We start from the raw sequence: 21,415 nt of genomic DNA on the forward strand, positions 1-21,415 counted from the left end.
AAAATATCAATCGTCATTATTCAATCGCGATTGATTTAGTTGCGATTAAATTAGTTGTGGGAATGTTCGACTAACAACTAAATTAGTTTTAGTTTCAATCGACTAAATTCCACGAATAAATCATTAAAACTACACAGTCGGCCGTTTTTGCATTTATATCTTATTTGTAACTACAAATAGGTATCAGTGGCGGGGCGTGAAAATTTTCGTTGGTAAAGCCGGAGGGGTTTTTGGCATCTGTGTTGTATGGACTTCTACAGATACTAGAGAATTTTAGGGAACCCGTTGGGAATCGAGTTGTATCGACGCTCCGCCATTGATAGGTATGTATATAACATTGGAGGTACTCGTATGTTGTAACTATGTTGGTTTGGGTGGAATTTTGTGGATTATTTTGAAGTAGATATATTCGACCGGTTGAGCTAAAATTACGTATACACGTTTAATTTGTAATGCTTGAATGACAATGCAATATTATAACGATATATCGGTAACGAAAAATAGCGAAAAACTGCAGTGTTCACAAGTAGCAAACAAAACAATTAAGTATGTTATTGCAATACTTTGAATTATACGATACTGAGTAAATCTTAGACATAGAAATTACCAGTAGTTTGCTGTCTCTGTCGATAGTAAAACTCTTTTTAGTGGCACGTGGTGACAAAACATTAATCCTACTTACCTGGAAATAATTTCATTTTGGTGCAAGGGCCGACGCATCTTCTAAAAATAAGACGTTCTATTGAATCAAACATCTGCATATTGTTTATCTATTATCTACGCGCACTATTTTGTTGTCATTAAAATATTTAAACCTCTTTGTAATGTAAAGAACTCTCAGCGTTAATTATTGTTCATCTTCCTTGCGGCATTCTACATTCAAATTTATATAATGGCAACAACGAATTTCACGATATTTGGTATATACTATACACCATGTTTTTATTGAATTCCGTTAATTTTAAGGGAAGGTTCCGTAGGTCAAATACAATGAATTGCTCTAAAAAACTAGCGACTTAACTCTTACGCTTGTAGAATTATTCAAAAAATAAATCAAACATTTTTTTTTTGGAAATGTATTTAAACCAGTCAACCGGGTACTTTTATTGTGTTTTTTTAATGTTATTTTACTAATGCACAAACAAAGTACCCATTTTTATTTACCCTTAGATAAGAGAAATTTAATCCAATTTCAAAGTGACTGTAGTAGCAAAATAATAGTTAGAACACCGATCTAACTCCTTAGAAATGGTTAAAATATCTTAAGTAGGTAATACATGATGATATGTTTAAACATTCGTTAAGATGTCCTAATCAGTCTGTCAACATTAGTTGCGAGAAATAAGTCTAACTAATTAGTCGATTACAAAATTTAGTTGTCCGAAATCAATCGGCAACTAATTTAGTTGCAACTAAATTAGTCGCGCTCTATACAACTAAGATTGATCATTCGTGGTTTTCAATCGTCAGTCGCAATTAAATCTTGTAATTTTAATCGTTAATCGTTAGTCGATTACATTTTGCCCATCTCTGGGTACGTCCAGCCAGAACCAACAAAAATTGCATTCACTATGAGATTAACCTAAGAGCGTTTGAAGGCCATTAAGTACCTATAGATAGCTTCACAGTATAGTTATAGCCATAGATGAGGCGCTATGCTCTTAGTGGTAGTTATAAAATACTATACACTTGAAATGTCTAAAAATAATCAGTACAATTTAATAAAACTTAAACGTCCTCTTATAGTACGCCTCTGTTAACTAAAAAGTTCTAATTTTACCATTAGTATTAATTTAAACTAAACTATTAATATATTTACAGAGTAAAGTAAAACTGAATGTATACTTTAAATACAAAAATAACTCATTGAAGACCGATCTCATTGGTCTTAACAACTTATCAGGGTGGAGTGTCAATGTATCGTTTGCGCATCATTACCACATTCATAATGTTTATATGAAAATAGAGTGAAATCTAAATCATGTAAATTAACATAATCAGACTTAATTGTTACAAATTGACAATCCATCCTAACACACCCATAATTTTAGGAAAACGCAAATATATACGCATGACTCATCCTAATCTTAACACTGGTTTATGACTAATTTTGACTATATTTCACATTTTGGCCCAATATTCCAATGTTTAAAAATATAGAAAATAATTCGTTACATCTCAACTGATAGTATCCCGAAAGTCACGATAAGTAAGTACCTAAAACACATTATATGTATTTTTACTGTCACTCAATACGACAACGTCAGTCAATATCGTAAATAAAAATAGGAGAAGTGAGCAATTCTTACGAGAGACGATAAAATCAACACACATCCAACCATAAAGTAACATCTAAGGAATGACGGCAGACTCCCGGCAAAGATGCGACCCGCCCAACTTTTCAAACGTTCGCAAAAGACCGCCAACTCAACTGGCCATAACGAATTTTCATATAAACTCATATCGCATCGGTGGCGATCGACAAACCCGCTCCGGATAAACTCAACGCTACGAGCGGTCGAGCTCTCAATATCAGTGGGCCATCTCGATGTGCCGCTGCAAACTCTTCTTGTTCATATAGAAGCGCTCGCACATGGCGCAGGGGAAGTAGACCTTCTCGTTGTCGGCGTGCCGCGCGCGCGTGTGCGTGGACAGGTCGAGCGCGCGCGCGAAGTACACCTTGCAGATGTTGCAGAAGAACTTGGTGGGCGTCGCGTGCATGGTGCGGTGCGCGATGAGGTCGCGCGGCGTGGCCACGCCGTCGCCGCACTGGCCGCACGTGAACTCGCCGGGCTGCGGGAGCGGGAGCGGCGCGGAGCCCTCGTCCTCGCCGTCGTCCTCGGACTCGTCCTCGTCCTCGGCGTGGTGGCGTGCGCGGTGCGAGCGCAGCGCCGCGTCGCTGGGGAACTGTCCGCCGCACACGTCGCACGCGTACGCGTCGTCCTCGGGCTGCGCGGCGGCGCCGGAGCTGCTCTCGCCGTCGCCGCCGTAGTGCTTCTTCATGTGCACGAGCAGCGTCGACTTGCGCGTGAAGCTCTTGTCGCACACGGGGCAGAACACGGAGTTGGGCTGGTGCACCTCGTCCATGTGCCGCTGGTAGGCGGCGCGCTTCGTGAACTCCTTGTCGCAGATGGTGCAGTACCGGTCCTCGAGGGCGCCGGGCGTGCTGTTCTGCTGCTCGAGGTCCACCGAGTCGTCGGAGCGCAGTTTCTTGTTGGGGTTGACGACGGTGACCTCGACCTCGGGGGGCAGCCTCCGCTTGGTGGTGGCGGTGGCGGTGGGCGTGGAGTGCGTGACGCGCGCGAGCTGCGAGGGGTCGACGACCTCGTGCTTGCTGACCTTGCTGGTGACCTTGTGCTGCGGCATCCACAGGCCGCTGTTGTTGGCGGCGGCCTTGCCGTCGGGCGAGCGGAGGTGCCAGCCGCGGTGGCTCTTCAGCGCGGCTATCGACGTGTAACTCTTGTGACAGATCTCGCAATCGAACGTCTGCGGCTCCGAGACCGTTTGGTTTATGCACTGGTGGTTCTGCAGCGCGAGGAGGCCGACGAATTGCTTCCCGCACGTGTCGCACGGGTACCGAGCCTGATACTCGGCGCTCGGATCCGCGATTTCGGGTTCGGGATCGTACTCCATTTTGACGTCCTGAGATATATCTTGCGCCTTGCTGGTTCCCTGGTTAGCGTTATATCCTAATAGTTCACGAGCGTGCGCCGCCTTCAAGTGCTCGTATAGCTCCAGTGTCGAGTTCACCGGTTTCCCGCAGATTTTACATATCTGTGCCGAGGATTTGTGCACGTTCTTTCTGTGGCGGTAGTATGATTTTTTATCGGAGAAAGTTATTTTGCAAATCGTGCAACTGGACCTGCCACCTTCCGAGGGCTGAGAGGGTTGAGCCTGGTTTTCCGGATTACCGGAGGCACTCGCATTGATGATGCCGTGTTTGGCGCGCTTGTGCTTCCAGAGACTGGTGCGGAGCGGGAAGCGCTTGAAGCAGAGCTCGCACGAGAAGGGCGTGGCGTCCGCGGGGGCAGCGGCGGGCTGCTGCGGCGCGTGTGGCTGGGCGTTGTTGGCGAAGTTGGAGAAGTTGAAGCTGTTGAACTGCGGCGTGGACAGCGCGATCCCGTTCTCGTCGACGTTGTACTCGTCCTCCTCCGTGGACGCCTGCATCGTGTTCTCCTCGCTGTCGTTCCTCTCGTTGAGGATGTCGGCGTGCAAAACTTTCTTATGCTTCCATATATTTTTCTTGTGCATGAAGCCCTTCCCGCATATGTCGCAGCAGTAAGGGGCGTTCGGAACGTTGATGTTGGGCTTGAACGCGGCGAAGCTCGACTGGATCATGGGGAACTGCTTGATCGGCTTGCCGATTATCTGCGGGGCGAACCCTTTGCCCTCGCCCGGTTTCCTGTTGGTGGTGGGGACTTTGGCGTGGATGCGCATGTGGTTGGAGTAGGCCTGCCGACTCTTGAAGGACCGGATGCAGAGGTCGCAGAAGAACTCGGTCTCGGCGGCGGCCATGGCGGCGGCGCCGGGATGCGCCTGCTGCACGTGCTCGGACAGCTTCTGCGGCGTGCTGTACGAGTTGGAGCACACGCTGCAGGGGTAGAACTTCACTCGCAGATGCGTATTCTTGTGTTCCGCCAGTTCCGACGGCCGCAGGAACTTCTTCTCGCACTGGTCGCAGTGGTGGGCGACTTGGTTGTGCTCCGCCACCTGGTGGTCGGTCCAGGCGTCCACCGTTTCGAATATGGCGTTACATTCCGTGCACGAGTAGTGGTACTCCTCGGCCTCCTCTTTGACGAGGGACATGTCGGGCTCGATGGGCTGCGCTCCTAATATCGCTCTATCGGAATGTTCGGCATAGATGTGCTTATTCAGGTCTACGCTCGTTTCGAACTTGGCGTCACAATTCTGGCAGTAGTGAGGCCTGTCCTCGTCGTGAGCGGTCTTCAAATGTTTCACGAGGTTAGGATAGTTGACGTGTTTCTTGCCGCACAGAGGACAGTCGGTGGGGCGGCCGTCGATGCAGTTTTTCTGATTGTCGGGGTCGAAACTGCCGGCGTGGACGTGAAGCGCGTGGTCGTTGAAGTCTTGTATATTGGCGAATTTCTCAGGGCATAGGTCGCATGCGATGTAAACTGTGCATTCCCCGTTTCGGACGTGCCGCTTCCACAGGGGCCTGTCCTTGAAGCGGGAGCCGCAGTGCACGCACGCCATGTGCACCCGCGACTGTCCGTCCTCGTGGACGTCCAGAACGTGCTTCGTAATAAACTGTTTCAGTTGGAATTTAGCCGGGCACAGTTTACATGCATACGATCTAGCATTAAAAATATCCTTATACTGGACCTTATTACCTCTGGGCTCTAGGACCTGGTCGTCAGTTATTCCCTCTTCATTGTAAATGACCTTCCACAAGTCCGTGCAGACATTAGCTCTCATGTGACTGAGTAATGCACCTATGTGACCAAAAGTTACAACACAATTGTAACAAGTGTGCTTCGGTACTTTGTGTCCATTTTTCTGTAAATGCTGTATGACGGCTTTTCTGCGAGGATATTCCTTATCGCAGCAGAGGCACCTCTTAGTGTTGATCTGTTGTATGACATCTCTGTATTTGTTGATAAAATCTCTCTGGGTTTTCGTGACGTAAATCTTATCGGGATCGTATTCCTTGACGTCCTCGTCTATGGTGTCGTTGACGGCGGACTCGTCGAGTTCCTCCTCCTCCTCGTTCTGTTCGCTGTGGTAGGAGTTGGTCTGCATGTCCTCGTTGATCTCTACGACGGGCGCGAGGCCCGGCGGGAGGTCCTCGTCCTCATAATTATCATTTTCGTTTTCCTCGGCCTCGTTCCCGTCGTCGTGCTGTTCCTCCTCCCTGTCTCCGTTACTCTCGCCGTTGTCTCCCTCGCCCTCGGCTTGGAGATCATTCTGTTCATCTATCGTAATATCTCCCTGGCTGCCGCCATGTTCGTCGTCCTCCTCCTGTTGCCCGTTCTCGTTTTCGCTCATTTCGGCTTCGCCTTCCATCTGCTCATTCTCATGTTGCATGTTGTCATCTCCTTCGTGTTCCTCCTGGGTCTCGTCCATCTCGCCCTCGTTCTCTTGCTGCCGGGCGATTTCGATCTCGTTGTCGGATTCCATATCGACCGTGTCATAATGCTGGTTTTGATTATGGGACTCGTCCACCTCCTCCTCTTCCTCCTCCTGATTTTGGTCGTGGTCGTAAGCGGGTTCGGACAGAATAGTTTCAACCTGGAAAGACGCTATCTCCGGCTCCGATATTAACGTTTCGGGACTCTCCGGACCCGAGTTGACGATCTCGGGCTCCGAGACCAACAGCTCCGGTTTAGCCGTGAGGAGCGTCTTCAAAATTTGCGGCTCCTTCTTTTTAATCTGCAGATCCTTCAGAGCTTTTATTCGCAAGGGGTACGGTAAGTTGTTGTGAACGGGCTTGGCCGGCTGCTTGATCGGTATAGGTTTGGGGGGAGCGATGACGCGCGCCGGCGCGACCCTGGCGGGGAGCGGGCGCTGGAACTGCTTGTGGTTGACGGGGTTGGGCATGAGCCTCGCCTTGGGGTTGAAGGGGTTGAGGCGCAGCTTGGGCTGGAGGTGCTTGGCGTGCGGTCTCTTGGGGGGGTTGACCTTGTTGGTGTAGCGGTCGAAGCCGTGCGCGGTGAGCTCGTGGCGGCGCGCGTTGTGCGAGTAGCGGTAGGCGCGGGCGCACACGAGGCAGTCCTTGGAGGCGAGCTGCTGGATGCCCTGGCGCGCGTGCAGCGTCTCGCCCGTGGGCCGCATCACGGTGATGGACACCTCGGGCATGCCGGCGGCGGGCTTGCTGTACTGCGGCGGCGCCTGCTCCACCAACAGGTCGTCTTCCTCTTCCTCCTCCTCTTTCTCGCTCTCGATACCCTGAAAATACAATTTATTCATGAAGGAGACCCCTAATATGTGCTGTCATACAAATTAAAATCGAGGCAACATAATTACAAACGGTTCGAACGCCATCTTAGCGGTATCGTGTCGCGAATAATTTCTCCTTCTTTTTCTCATTAATGTTGTTTAAAAAGTAATATAGATAGCTTATTAATCTTCTTATGCAGTAAACTAATGTTATAGTGAGAAGCTGATGAAGAATATTAATCTCGAAACGCGTCTAGCCACTTTTTTGTCGTCAACGGCCGATAGTCCACGTGCCCTTGTAAAATCTTGCTATCAATTTACAAGTGCCAACTACCGTACACTGTCGTACTTACAATACCAAAATCAATAATTAGCTTATATCACCTTGACACTGGCAAAATAGTCCCAATGGACTGAGGCCATTTAATTTTAAAAACCTAACATATAACTGATATAACAATAACCTAACCACAAAATTTAAATTTTGAAAAAAAAAACCTCGACCGCGACATTGTGGACCGATTTTCATGAAACATGGCTAAGAACACTCGCGACTAACTCAGCTTTCAAACAAAAAAAACTAAATCTAAATCGGTTCATCCGTTCGGGAGCTACGATGCCACAGACAGACAGACAGACGGACCGACACGTCAAACGTATAACACCGCGTCGTTTTTGCGTCGGGGTTAACAAAACCATCACATCTAAAATTAAATATATCGAGGGTTTACTGGTGAAAGTGGTGAAACCCGATAAATCAAAATAATTTGTCCTTGAATAACAACATTGTGGAAATTGCACATAGTTCAAATTCTAAAAACCCGTTTGCTCAGCTTATCGGGTTTCACCAGTAAACCCTCGATATGTGTCATTACATTACATCTGCACTATTGACGAGAAAAAAATATGATTAATACTTTAACTATAAAACTCCCGTGAGACTCATACATATTTAAAAATATTTTAAGCGGGTTACTCACGTATTAAGTCGATATAGCGTTCGACATGTTTCGGCTCAATTTCGAGAGCCTTTCTCAAGAGTAGCGACACCCCGCCTTTACATGTCGAGAGCGCGACGCATACATCGCGCTCACCGCGTATGCGTCGCGCTCTCGACATGTAAAGGCGGGGTGTCGCTACTCTTGAGAAAGGCTCTCGAAATTGAGCCGAAACATGTCGAACGCTATATCGACTTAATACGTGAGTAACCCGCTTAAAATATTTTTAAATATGATTAATACTTCTTGATGGACGCCAAAACGCAAAATACTGTCAATCGGTGCTTGTCTGTTCTTCAAGCCTAATTAGGTAACTCAATGTATCATTTCTTGCAATTTAATGTAAAGATTATCATTTATATAGCAATTTCACACCTTTATCAATCATTTATCACACTAATATGAAATCACGTTCTTGTTCATCCATTGAATCCGTTTGCACATTAACTATTTTTAACGATTTTAGTTTTAGTTATTCAATCCATACCCATACTAATGTTATAAATGGTGTGTGTGTCTGTTTGGTTGTCCGTCTTTCACGACAAAACGGAGCGACGAATCGACGTAATTTTTTAGATGGAGATAGTTGAAGGGATGGAGAGTGACATAGGCTACTTTTTGTCTTTTTCTAACGCTAGCGAAGCCACAGGCAAAAGCTAGTTTTTAATAGACTAAAGTTGTGAAAATGGATGCAGATGTGGGTGCAGACAATATGTAGTAGTAGCTTTTGCCAGCGGCTTCGCTCGCGTTAGAAAGAGACAATAAGTAGCCTATGTCACTCTCCATCCCTTCAACTATCTCTACCTAAAAAGTCACGTCAATTTGTCGCTCCGTTTTGCCGTGAAAGACGGACAAATAAACAGACACACACACTTTCCCATTTATTATATTAGTATGGATAACATTTTTTTTTCAGCAGCACCATATGCTAAATTATTGAACCAGTGCGCAAAGTGCTACTTATTATAATCTAATCTATCACCACTCTTTTCCAATTTCCACTTTTTTGCACTTTATATTTTATTGTAGTATTATTTTCCTTAATACAATGTTACTCAAAAAGTAAAAACACTATAATTATTTACCATGAGCTTCATCAAATGTTAGTGTCTACTTCACCTTTTGAAAAAATTCCTAACATAGTGGACCGATTTTCATGAAACATGGCTAAGAACACTCCCGACTAACTCAGCTTTCAAACAAAAAAAAACTAAATTTAAATTGGTTCATCCCTTCGGGAGCTACAATGCCACAGACAGACAGGCAACCACACAAATAGTCAGACACGTCAAACTTATAACACCCCGTCGTTTTTGCGTCGGGGGTTAAATAAGTAATAGAATTATCTCCCTGTACGCCTAGCATATTAGCGACAAGCGAGAGAAAAGTGTGACGCCCATATTGTTAACTTGTGACATTAACATTATCCATATAATGTTATTTGGGCCATTTTTTTCAAAGTTGTCAACCACACTTTTTTTGTAACATGGGTATTTTTTACGCGATTCATACTCAGAATCGCTAGGTCTTTCGATCCTCATAGCAGAAAAAAAATGTCCAAAGAATTCCATACATTTTTTCGAACCTTCCATTCCGTTACCGCCATACAAAATGTATGAAAAAATGGTAACGGAATGGGAAAAAAACCTTAGGACACTTTTTTTCTCCTATTAGAATGGAAAGAGTTCGCGATTCTGAGACTCAGGGTGTCCACTACTAAATCCAAAAAAAATTCCCTGACTTTTCCCTGACTTTCCATGACCATTTAAGAAAATTTCCCTGACCAAATTTTCATTCTATGATGATATTTTTACCACGGTTGCAAAAAAACAGTTTTTTTTGTTTTAAAAAAAAACCCGAAAAAAAGCATTTTTTTTACGGTTTCGTTCCTCAAAAAGGAAAAACGGAACCCTTATAGGATCACTCGTGCGTCTGTCTGTCCGTCTGTTACAGCTAATTATTTTCTGGGATATGTTTGTTTTCTAAAGTACGAAATATAAAAATGTGCAAGGCAGTTCATACTTTTATATTTAACTATTTTCCTTTATGTTAACTATTAAACTTGGCTATACCAGTGCCGGCCCGTGCACTCTCAATTAGGGACATTAGGGTAAAGCGAGTTTGAGTTTCGGCGCCCTTGGTTATTGTATGTAAAAAAAAAATCGCGAGCGCAGCGAGCGCGAAAATTTTTCCCCTTTTATACGTCCCGTAGTAGTTATTATGTACATAACTTAGCAAACAAAATGGAGTACCTAGTCTATCAGAGCATGCAGAGTCGGGAAAGTAGACTTGAAATGAAAACGAGATTTCGAGCATATAGTGAGCGCGAAGTATTGACTAAATTACAAAAATATGTAGAAATATGAAACGCGAGCGAAGCGAGCGCGAAATTTTTTCTCTGTTGTCAGCGTCGGGATGCCCATTTAGGTGTTTTGCCACTACATGCCTTTAGGTTTCCAAGTGCTTCATCGTCACGCTTATTATCCTCCTATGCTCCTTTGACTAATACAAAATTGCGCCTCTATGTGACGTTTTGGGCCACTGGCTTTATGAGGAACTCCGCTTTGGATTGTCGGATCGGATAGATGCTTAGAATTTGGACAGCGACGTAACGTAACTTTGTCTTTGTCGTTTTCACGTCGCCCTAGCAAAAGCACCTACCTTATGAATGTTGTACATGGTGACATTGTGGTGCAACTTTCCAGTTAATCTCATCATCATCATCATCATTTCAGCCATTAATCGCCCAGTTAATTTAAATCACAATAACTGAATTTATACCCGATCCCCCTCGCCATTTTGGAATATGAGGGTGGGGCACGCAAAGTAAAAAAATCTGGATTTTTCCGCATTTACGATTTTGGGCCGGATAAATTAAGGTCAAGCATGAAGATATCCCTCATTAGCAATCACTAGGATGGAGGCCAGGTACTATATTTGACATAAAAAGTCTAAAGAGACAATTCTAAGTTGCCTTAAAATCACTACCGGGAATCCATCTTTGCTGTCATGGATGTGGCCAACCCAGGAAATCTTATTATTTTTCAATACTTTTTCATTTTTTTTTCTTGGTGCCAAATTTTTCCCTGACCTCCAAATCATTTCCCTGACTTTCCCTGACTTTCCATGACCACTATGAGCTTCCCTGACTTTTCCCTGACTTTCCCTGACTTTCCAGAAAGTGGACACCCTGTGAGTGGAAACCACATAAAAAAATCCAAATCCAAGAAAAAGTGGGGTTGACAACTTTGAAAAAAAAAATGGCCCATTTATCCTTAATGCTATATTAATCTATATAAAGATGTTGTGATCGACTGTCAGATCAGAGCAGTTACACATTTTCTAAGCTAGTCTAGCTTAGCGATTGAATTAATTCTCAATTTTATATTTTTGGTTTAATGCAGCAGTTAGGTTTTCTTTGAAAATTAAAAACTCTATGCTGCCTAAAGTGTAAGTAATATCCTGACCCCGATGTACGCGAAGTTGCTTTATGGCCGCTGTACACATATGGCCAACGGTTCCACCAGCCCTTTGTGAAACCCCTTGGCCAAGATAAGAGCCGCTGTTTACACATTGGCGAACCAATCACTTGGCATTGGCTCTTCATGAAAGATGGACGTGGAATAGAAAAGTCTAGGAAATTCTAGGTCATAGACGTTGTCAGAAAAATTTGATTAAAAAATAATAACCCCGTAGTAAAATTAAATTATTTGAAATATTAACAATTTTTTGAATATTCTGATAAGAACATTTACCTTTTTTAGTTTAGTTTAGTTTAGTTTATTTATTACATAATGATAAATTACAGTATAAATTAATCTACGTTAACCTATATGAATTTACATTATGATCGTCAATAATGATAATTATAATTAGGCATGCAAACATATAAGAGGTACAATAATATTTATGTCAATGATAATCATAAGCAATAGAAAACATGAAAGAACAATTTGAATTTCAAATGGTATTTCAAAACTACCGTCATTAAGTAAATATGTAAACAATAAAATACAGGTCAAATTAAAATCTAATAGACAGGTATCTCATAGTGATCGTCATAGTAAAATTAAAACTATGTCAAAACAATTTAAAGCAGGTTATTACAATTTTAATTCCATATATTCATCTACTGAATATAATGGATTATTCAATAAAAAGTTCCTCAATTGCCGTTCAAATGCTTCGTCAGATACCTCAGTTCTTAATTCGGCGGGTAGGTGTTCGTAATAAGTAGGGCCTATTACTCGTGGGTTCTTGCATGAAAGTGCCATGCGACGCGGCACTGTTCGCAGTCTTCCCGTCGATCTGATCTGCTTGCCTATGACTTCGACGCGTTTGAACATAGACAAGTTTCTCCGTACGAACATCAAAACTTGAAAAATGTATAACGAAAAATGCGTCATTATACCATACTTTTGAAAAAGTTCTTTACAGTGACATGTTTGTTTAATTCCAGCCAGTAAACGGATCGCACGTTTTTGGAGAATCAGTACTCTCTTGGCCTCTGTGGAATTTCCCCAAATCAGTGTACCGTATGACATCAACGAGTGAAAGTGCGAAAAATACACATTTTTAAGTGATTTCCGTGATATCAATGGTTGTAGTTTCTTTAATGCAAATATTGAACTACTCAACCTATTACAAAGCTGATCGACATGGCACTTCCAATTCAGATTCGAGTCAAGTACAAAACCAAGAAATTTGATTTCGTTACATGATGGCATTGGGCAGCTACTTAAGCATGGAGGTATTGTGGTGTTGCGTCCCGAAAATATCATCACATTGGATTTCGCTATATTCAACAGTAGGCCATTAGATGAAAACCATGTTTGTAATTGCTCACAAGCTACATTGATTGCCTCGGCCAACTGCGCATGTGTTTTTGCTTTAACAACAACGGTGGTGTCATCTGCAAATAACACCGACAGTCCATTTGTGATGGCAGAGGGCAGATCATTCACAAATAGTAAAAATAGCGTATTTCCGGCCGCTGATCCTTGAGGAATACCCAAATTAATGTAGCCTGTTTCTGATACATGTTTTTGGCCATTAAGTGACATTTTAACCACTTGTTGACGGTCAGACAAGAACGATGCAAACAATTTGTGTGCGGACCCATTTATGCCATACATTCTTAATTTATTTAAAAGTAAATTATGTCTAATAATGTCAAAAGCCTTAGACAAATCGCACAGTACAGCAGCCATCTTGTACCTATCATCTAGACCAGTCAAAATGCAGTCGACAATTTTGTGTGCTGCTGTAGTAGTGGAGCGGTTTTGTCTGTAGGCGTACTGGTTATCGGTCAATAAAGCATTTTGTTCTAAGTATTTTACTAGGGAAGATGACATAATGGACTCCACAATTTTTGAGACGGTAGGTACAATAGTGATGGGCCTGTAATTGTTTACATCACTCTTGTCACCCTTTCCTTTATACACCGGACACACACGTGTATTTTTAAGTACATTAGGATATATTCCAGTATGAAAAATGTCGTTAATTAATACTACTAATATGTCGGATAGAATAGGCCAAATACTTATTAAGATATTTAAAGACATGTCATATACATCGACAGTGGTACTGGTCCTTAACATTGACTTTATGGTTTTATCTAGAAGCTCACGAGTAACAAAAGGAAATGTGAAGGACGGTATATCAGTGCTGCCCAAGTGCCCACTGACGTACTGCTTGGATAGGTGCTCATCGCTGCTTACTGCATGGTTTTTGGCTATGTTTAGAAAGTGCGAGTTAAAGGCATTTGGAACCTCCGCTTGGGACATATATGCACCACCATCTCGATTTTTTATGCAGACCGGCTGAGAGGTAGATTTTTTACCCATCTCCTCATTCACGATCTTCCACATTTCTTTCGAGGGATTCATTGTTTCCGCTAGTCTGGTTTCAATGTGATTTTGTCGGGCGCGGAGCGTCTCAGACTTAATAAGTTTCGAGTAATGATCGATGCAGTCCGATATGATAGTGTTATGTGGATATTGACGTCGTAGTTCGTGAAGGTCGCGGTGTTTCTGCATGTATCCAAACAGCTCGTCAGTCGCCCACGGAATTGGTGATTTTTTTTTTGACGTTATTTTTTTTAACAGGAAAATGTAAATCTATATGATATGTCAATATATTAAATAGTTTGTCAAATTTAGAATTAATGTCAATATTATCATCATAAATAAAATTAAAATTATAATATGATATGTCAGTATAGAATGAATAAATAGATTCGGTATTAAATAATCGGCGTTCAAATATCTCATTTGCTTTGGACTTTTGAACCTCACTTTCTAAAGTAAACACAAACAGCTGCGCGTTGTGATCGCTGATAGCAGTGTCCACTGGTGATACAGTTAGGCAGTCGCGCGCGTAGTTCGCTAATCCACAATCAATGGATGACACGCTATCTTCTGTTACGCGAGTAGGAAATGTTACAGTATTCAAACATCCAAAACAACCAAGTATATCGTCAACCTGCCGTCTCGAACTGTTGTCAGATAAATAATCCACATTTTGATCTCCGACTATGAGGAACTTTTTATTTTCGTCAATTAGTTTACTTAATAAAATTTCGAGCTTTTCTAAATAAATGTCAAAGTCACCATTACATGTCCTATATAATACAATAATAATCAAATGGTAACAAGGTATTTCAACAGCAGTAAATTCTATATGGTACTCGACACAAATACTATGAAGGTCGTTGCGAGGTACAAAGTGAACATCGTCGCGTAAGAAAAGAGCTACCCCGCCGTGCGCGTCTGCGCGAGCGCGGCAGTAGCTGTTTGCGAGCGTGTACCCACTTATCGTAACACATTTTAAATCATTATTACGGCACCAAATTTCACTTAATCCAAGTACGTCTGGGTTTTGATCATAACATAATAGTTCTAGTAACGATGTTTTACTACAAATCGATCGAACATTTTGGTGAATAACAGTAAATTGTGTAGTTACCGCATCACAGTACTGGCGCGTTGGACATTGGCGTTTTTTGGCTGTACGATATTAAAATACCGTATGCCAACCCCCGTCGGCCAATTGGCATTATCCCTAGCAGCTTTCACCTTGTTGGCTGGCACGTCTAGACGGAACGACGTGTAATTGCCACGAGTGACCACTAGCTGTTGGCAAACCGGTGACGCAATGCCCATCTGATCCTGGACGTGGCGGACGACATCCTCTGTGGTGGTAGCCTCGCTGAGATTGTATACGTGAAGGCTGACCACGCGGGGTCCTGCCGCACGCAGGCTGCAGGTGCTGGACGTCAGTGGAGCTGGAACAGTGTGCTGTGCTGGAGCTGATGTCGATGGCCCAGGATTTGCTGCAGGGGCCGCGCTGGAGAGGAGGGCAGTTGGAGCGATGTCAGCTTGCCTTTTCGTGCTGGGCTTACCCTCTTCTGACGCAGCAGGGCCTCGCCGAGGTCGGAGTCGGCGCGCCTCAGGCAGCTCAGTAGTGCCGGGCTGTACCGGGGTGGACTGTCCTGACGCCGGGGTCGGCAACACGGGGCTCTTGGTCTCCTGGGTTACGTCAACGGTAACTACTGACTGATTCGCAGGTGTTACTGGTGTCAGTATGTGATCTTGGCGGCTGGTGTCTAGCAGTACGTCATTATCAACAAAAATGAGTCCTTCGGGGCCAGATTCATTAAGCAGTTCGTGTTCGCCATTTGAATTTGTCAGTGGGAGTTCAGTGTTAGTGATATTGCTCAAGATTTTATGTATGCACCTGCTTTGATATGTAAGTAGTCTATTTTGTTGACTTATTACACTATTACACTGCATAATCTCGTTTTTCATTTCTGATATCTGATTTTTAAGGTTCGAGACCTCTTCCACTAACCTTGTAACGGCCGCTGCTTTTGTCGCTTGTTTTGCCATCGTTGGTGCCATTTATTTAAAGAAAATATCGTAACTTAGTTTGTCAATAGCACAATGATTAATTTGGTATCAAATTTATATATAAAATAATAGTTTAATTCGTGAAAATAAATAAAATTCTGAGGAGCTTTCAAATTCAAACTGCTCTATCGCTCAGTGGCGCCCTCTCATTTAGGAAATACATTAAACATTTGCAAGGTTATTTTATTTCCTAAAATCTACACTATTATTGGCATAGATAAACTTATTATTTTCGTAAATATTTCACTACTGTCCTCTCTGACGGCTGACGACCAACTGAATGAAGCGCCAACGTGTAAACGCAGTTGGCCATTGGCGCCAAGATCCTTTGATGTGTGGACAAAAAACCGACACCAATCGGTTGGCCGGCAAGCGCAGCGCAAGCGCCAAGAGGACAGTAGTGAAATATTTACGCCAACTTAAATGTTTAATGTATTTCGATAAATGTTCTTATCAGAATATTCAAAAAATTGTTAATATATCAAATAATTTAATTTTACTACGGGGTTATTATTTTTTAATCAAAATTTGCTGACAACGTAAAAGACCTAGAATTTCCTAGCCTTTTCCATTCCACGTCCATCTTTCATGAAGAGCCAATGCCAAGGGGGTTCGTGTGTAAACCGTTGGCCATATCTGTGGCCAAGGGGTTTCACACGCGATTTTCCCTGGAACGCACCTCTCGCGTAAAACATTATTGAGGTATTATTGTCGTAGTAATATGTAGTAACACTAGTAATCTGTACCTTATCACTCCGCGGTGTGAGCCCCAGTGATGCCAAGATTGAGGGGCCTTCTGGCTGTGATTTACTGCTACTGGCAACCTGAAATACGTAGAATACGTTTATTAGCACTTTATTTCAAGAAATTAATTTTCACAAATAAAAGTTACTTAGAGAAATTATCATTAAACTTTGCTTTGTGAAATCTAATCCCTGTATTCCATACTTTAAGTAATTGTTATTAGAATAAAAGAAGGTAAAGATGATAAATTTCATCAAAGCACTAATCATACCAAAGTTTGAGTACTTTGGGTGTTAGGTTAAATTTAATAACAAATTTAAAACAAGACCTCTTTTCACAATTTTTAAAACACCACTGTAGTTCATAGTTTAGTAACTTTTAAGTTAAACACATAAAAATATGCCCCACCCAAAAACACAGGGGTAACATGCCAGTCATAATGGTAAGTGCATTTTCCATACATGAGTCATTGGGGGGTAACTTGAATTACTCTTAATGGCAATCACGGATTTTATCACAACATTAAAATATTGTAAAACTTACTGAGTCATAATAAGAAAACTGTAAATTACAAAGAATACAGGAAAATACAAAAGAGACACTTAATGCAAGTAAATGAAAAATCAATACCATTACTTAAGTAAGTGATACAAAAAATTATGACAAACGTCACAAATCATTATTAAGATTAAAATGATTCATTGATTATCATTGAGTTAATCAAAATAAATAACATGCTAAGTCAAACTAATATGGTTTACATCTAGTGAATTAAGTTTTTTATCCCTTTAAAGTGACCCACTTCTAACTTAAGTTATTAGTTCTGAAGTTTATTTAACTGTGAGGTATTCTGATGTAAACAAAAACAAAATTAACAGTATGTTGGGAGGAGACTTGATATTCGCCGCTGCCAATCATGATCATTTATAAATATTGAAAGAATTCCTACTTATAAACATTTAACATTAAAAAGCAGCCCATCCCATACATCTGGTACATGTCCGGGTCATGACATATTGGTATATTAGTTTAAAATGAAAATGGCCATTCAATAAACCGAATAAAATGAAATACAGTACCTCATAAACATTATCCTCATAACCCACATTAGCTGCCATAATTAGTAGCTTAGGAGGGCCTTATCAGTTCTCACTAACTTCCTGACCTGGCCATTTGACCTTGGCAGCACTTCATGAGTAATAACTCAGCTTACAACCATCATTGGAAATAGGTACCTAACTCACTAAGTAATGTAAAAGTGTAATGGCCCCTGTACACACATGGCCAACGGTTCCACCAGCCCTTTGTGAAACCCCTTGGCCAAGATAAGAGCCGCTGTTTACACATTGGCGAACCAATCACTTGGCATTGGCTCTTCATGAAAGATGGACGTGGAATGAAAAAATATAGGAAATTCTTGGTCATAGTCGTTGTCAGAAAAAAAATATTAAAAAATAATAACCCCGTAGTAAAATTAAATTATTTGCAATATTAACAATTTTTTGAATATTCTGATAAGAACATTTATCTTTTTTAGGAAATACATTAAACATTTGCAAGGTTATTTTATTTCCTAAAATCTACACTATTATTGGCATAGATAAACTTATTATTTTCGTAAATATATCACTACTGTCCTCTCTGACGGCTGACGACCAACTGAATGAAGCGCCAACGTGTAAACGCAGTTGGCCATTGGCGCCAAGATCCTTTGATGTGTGGACAAAAAACCGACACGAATCGGTTGGCCGGCAAGCGCAAGCGCCAACTGCCAACTTACGGCCAAGTAGCCCTCTACACACATGGCCAAGGGGGTTGGTGGAACTGTTGGCCATGTGTGTACAGCGGCCATAATACACTCAACATACCTCATTGTAACCTCCATCAATAACCACTCCATCATCATAAGCCTCATCTGATAATGGTTCACTTTTTATGTTCACCTGCAAAATCATAATGATTTAGTTAACAAACATTCATGTCAATGACAGTTCCAAGCTCAAATTATCAAAGAAAGAAACCCACCTCTTCTAGTTGGCTGCCATCTTTTTTAATCAGAGACTGTAGTTTGTTTTGTGTCCTTTCACATACTGTCTTAAATATGTGCCAGTTATTGACATTGTTAACGCATTTCCTGCAGGCATTCGATGGCAAGCCGTCATTCTCGTTTATCTGTAAAAACAACATACGCAATCAGAGAATGAAGGCCGAAAGCGCCGCGCGTTTCATCAGAATGGGCACGGGCGAGAAACGCCTCGAGTATAGATACGGCGCGAGGAGAAACTAAGTAGGCGTAGGTATATACGAGCGCCGGCAAACGGCTGCTCCTCGACCGAATAAGTAGGAGCGAGTCGAGTGCCAGCCAGCGAGCCCCTCGAGGGTTAGCGCTCGATATACGCACACAGCTATAACGCGCTCACGCCGACACCGACGCTCGACCCGTCACCCGCTCCCGCTCGAGGGACGAGCTGCAGCGGCCTGGTCTCGCCCGATAAATCAATACACCCGATGTCCACGCCGAGCCTAGCTAGCGAAAAGCCGACCCCCTCCCTGCCAGACCCCCGGGAATATTGCCAAAACCCGACCCTCATCATAACGCCATTCCTCGCCGGCTGCATGGAATGCGACGCGACGCGGCCACCGAGCCGAGCGATAACCGTGGAACATTACAAAATGGTGGACGATCTTACGACATCTCCACCTAAACGCGCTGCTGTCAATTCACGAACCGGGGCGGATGACGAGTTCTCACGTACACCGAGGGTCTACTTTCACTAAAAACACCACACTTGCACTTATTTTAACACATTACTTACTTGTACTGCCACGCAATCCTTGATTTTTGATGCGAGGACGAGAGGCTCCGAGTCATCCGAACTGGTGGTAGGAAAAATCGGCAGTAATTCGCCCCGAGATGACAAGCACAGTCTACAAACACGATCATAATTCACAGTCATCGTAAATAAACAATATTTTGAACACCAGAACTGCTATAACAATTAATTATAAGACGCCATGTCACCACGAGCACTTCAACACAAAGCACTGCACATCTTTCTTGCTAGAGCACGAAAGCGCCTGATGATGAGGATGAGAAGTCGATAGGTTCGGACGAGACGGCTGGGTCGAGTCGCCGACCACCTGTCGTTCTGCGCATGTGCGCGTAAAATAACGCCAGGGTGACCAACATAAGCCGCTCAAACAATGGCGGCGTTCAGGGAACCTAAACATTTTCTGTGTAGAACAACTTTATATGAAGTACGTAAAGTATGTCAAGTCGCTTCCTTTACAAAAAAATGAATTTTATATCTCACGCCTTTTTCTTGAGACATTTTTGTTCATATCGTTAGTATAATTTGTTTCTTGCAGATTGACAATTTTGTATTACCATAGCAATATTACCATAATTTTTTTTTTCCATTACATTAAACAAGAAACTTTTTTGAAATTATTCACCAAATTTCCCTTACCTACATATATCCAATTACAAAGTTATATTTGAAATCCTATTGTAAAAATCTATTAATTTTGAACTTGTTTTTGGGACTATAATCACCTTTTTATTACTAAGAAATGAAACAGTTAAATAATTAAAATGAATATTTCATAAATGACCACATATTTAAATTAGGTCTACAAAAAAACATTCGTACATTATATGCGTTAAAAATATAGTTAGGTACATGAAATGCATAAAATTAAAGTGAGAGAGAGAGAGAGAGAGAGAGAAAATACTGAATAAGTAGTTGTATGAAATCACTTGTATTGCTTGACAGTTAAGTTTAGCATACAAATGGGTGTACAATATAATTTGACTGAATTGGTTTGTAATTTCATAATTTAATTGTAACGAGTTATTTGATATATCGAACGTAACGGCTGATAAATATACAACATAATTTCAGAGAAATACAATTATAATTAATTATTTGTACATTATTTATGTACCTACCTTTATCTGAAAATATCAATCATCCAAAATATTTGGAAAATACTAATAAGCTACTGAAAATACTGTCCCTTTCTAATTGTATTACCGATTTGAAACTTTAAAAAAAGAAGGATGGGATAATTTTGTAAATGACTGACAGTATTGTTTAGCGCACATCGTTTGTGTAACGTTTGTCTTTCAAAAAATGTTGACGACCCCTGACACAATCTTCTCTCTCTTTCCACCCGTCATGGTGTGAGCAGCGCCAATATTCAAACATCCGCACATGGCAACTCGATAAAAGTGGCGGGAATTATGAAACTGTTTGGATTTCTAAAATACTTGTTTGAATGTTACATTTGATTCCTTCATGTTTAATTTGGTTTATTTATTTACTATAGACCTGTAATTATGAGATGCATAACTTTATTGCAAATATACTATTGTTAGGAACATTTACTGCTTGAATTTACAAACATAAAACTTGGAGGAATAATAAATTAGACAAGTATTGCCAACCTAGAGGGCTTATCTAATGAATGAAAGTTATGAATGAAGCTCAATACTTATTCCTTACTACGTTGTTTGCTATTTGGGTTCCGTAGTACAAAATTTGTACTACAAATATACAATGTAAATCATGAAAATTGTTGATCAATGACGCCGGATCGGGTTGGTAGTAGTAAAATAGGGTTACTATGCGTGTGCTAGTTTCCGTACAGCGCTAGTCTCATCTATTTCTCAAGGGGCCTGGCCGGACTGCCATGGTAAAATCGCCCCTGGCTAAATATGAAATATTGATATGCAGGATTATTCGTACTGTTACTACATGTACTACTTCTGGATATTATGCCTCAAACTATTTCCGTTTAGGAAAAAAATTAAAAAAAAGAAATTTTGTTTTTTATTTTTTTCTTTAAAACCGCGTATTC

General features: G+C 41.8%; 1 protein-coding gene across 1 annotated transcript; it reads right to left on the bottom strand.

Annotated features, from left to right (window-relative positions):
• Positions 1-2,400: 2,400 nt before the first annotated feature.
• LOC125227826 (zinc finger protein Xfin-like) lies at positions 2,401-19,719 on the bottom strand. The gene is made up of 5 exons (XM_048132189.1): positions 19,369-19,719; positions 18,578-18,724; positions 18,421-18,495; positions 16,555-16,632; positions 2,401-6,906 (listed from the first exon to the last, which is right to left on the bottom strand). Exons 1-5 carry the CDS (start codon positions 19,507-19,509, stop codon positions 2,533-2,535), a joined length of 4,815 nt encoding a protein of 1,604 aa, XP_047988146.1. The 5' UTR covers positions 19,510-19,719; the 3' UTR covers positions 2,401-2,532.
• Positions 19,720-21,415: the final 1,696 nt, after the last annotated feature.

Source organism: Leguminivora glycinivorella, chromosome 7 (genome assembly GCF_023078275.1).
Source record: "Leguminivora glycinivorella isolate SPB_JAAS2020 chromosome 7, LegGlyc_1.1, whole genome shotgun sequence".
NCBI lineage: Eukaryota > Metazoa > Arthropoda > Insecta > Lepidoptera > Tortricidae > Leguminivora > Leguminivora glycinivorella.

Coding starts and splice junctions, on each gene's coding strand:
- LOC125227826 (XM_048132189.1), bottom strand. CDS start 19,509: ATGACTGTGAATTATGATCGTGTTTGTAGACTGTGCTTGTCATCTCGG. Junction 18,725..19,368: donor AGGATTGCGTGGCAGTACAA/GTAAGTAATGTG, acceptor TTGTTTTTACAG/ATAAACGAGAATGACGGCTT. Junction 18,496..18,577: donor ATGGCAGCCAACTAGAAGAG/GTGGGTTTCTTT, acceptor ATGATTTTGCAG/GTGAACATAAAAAGTGAACC.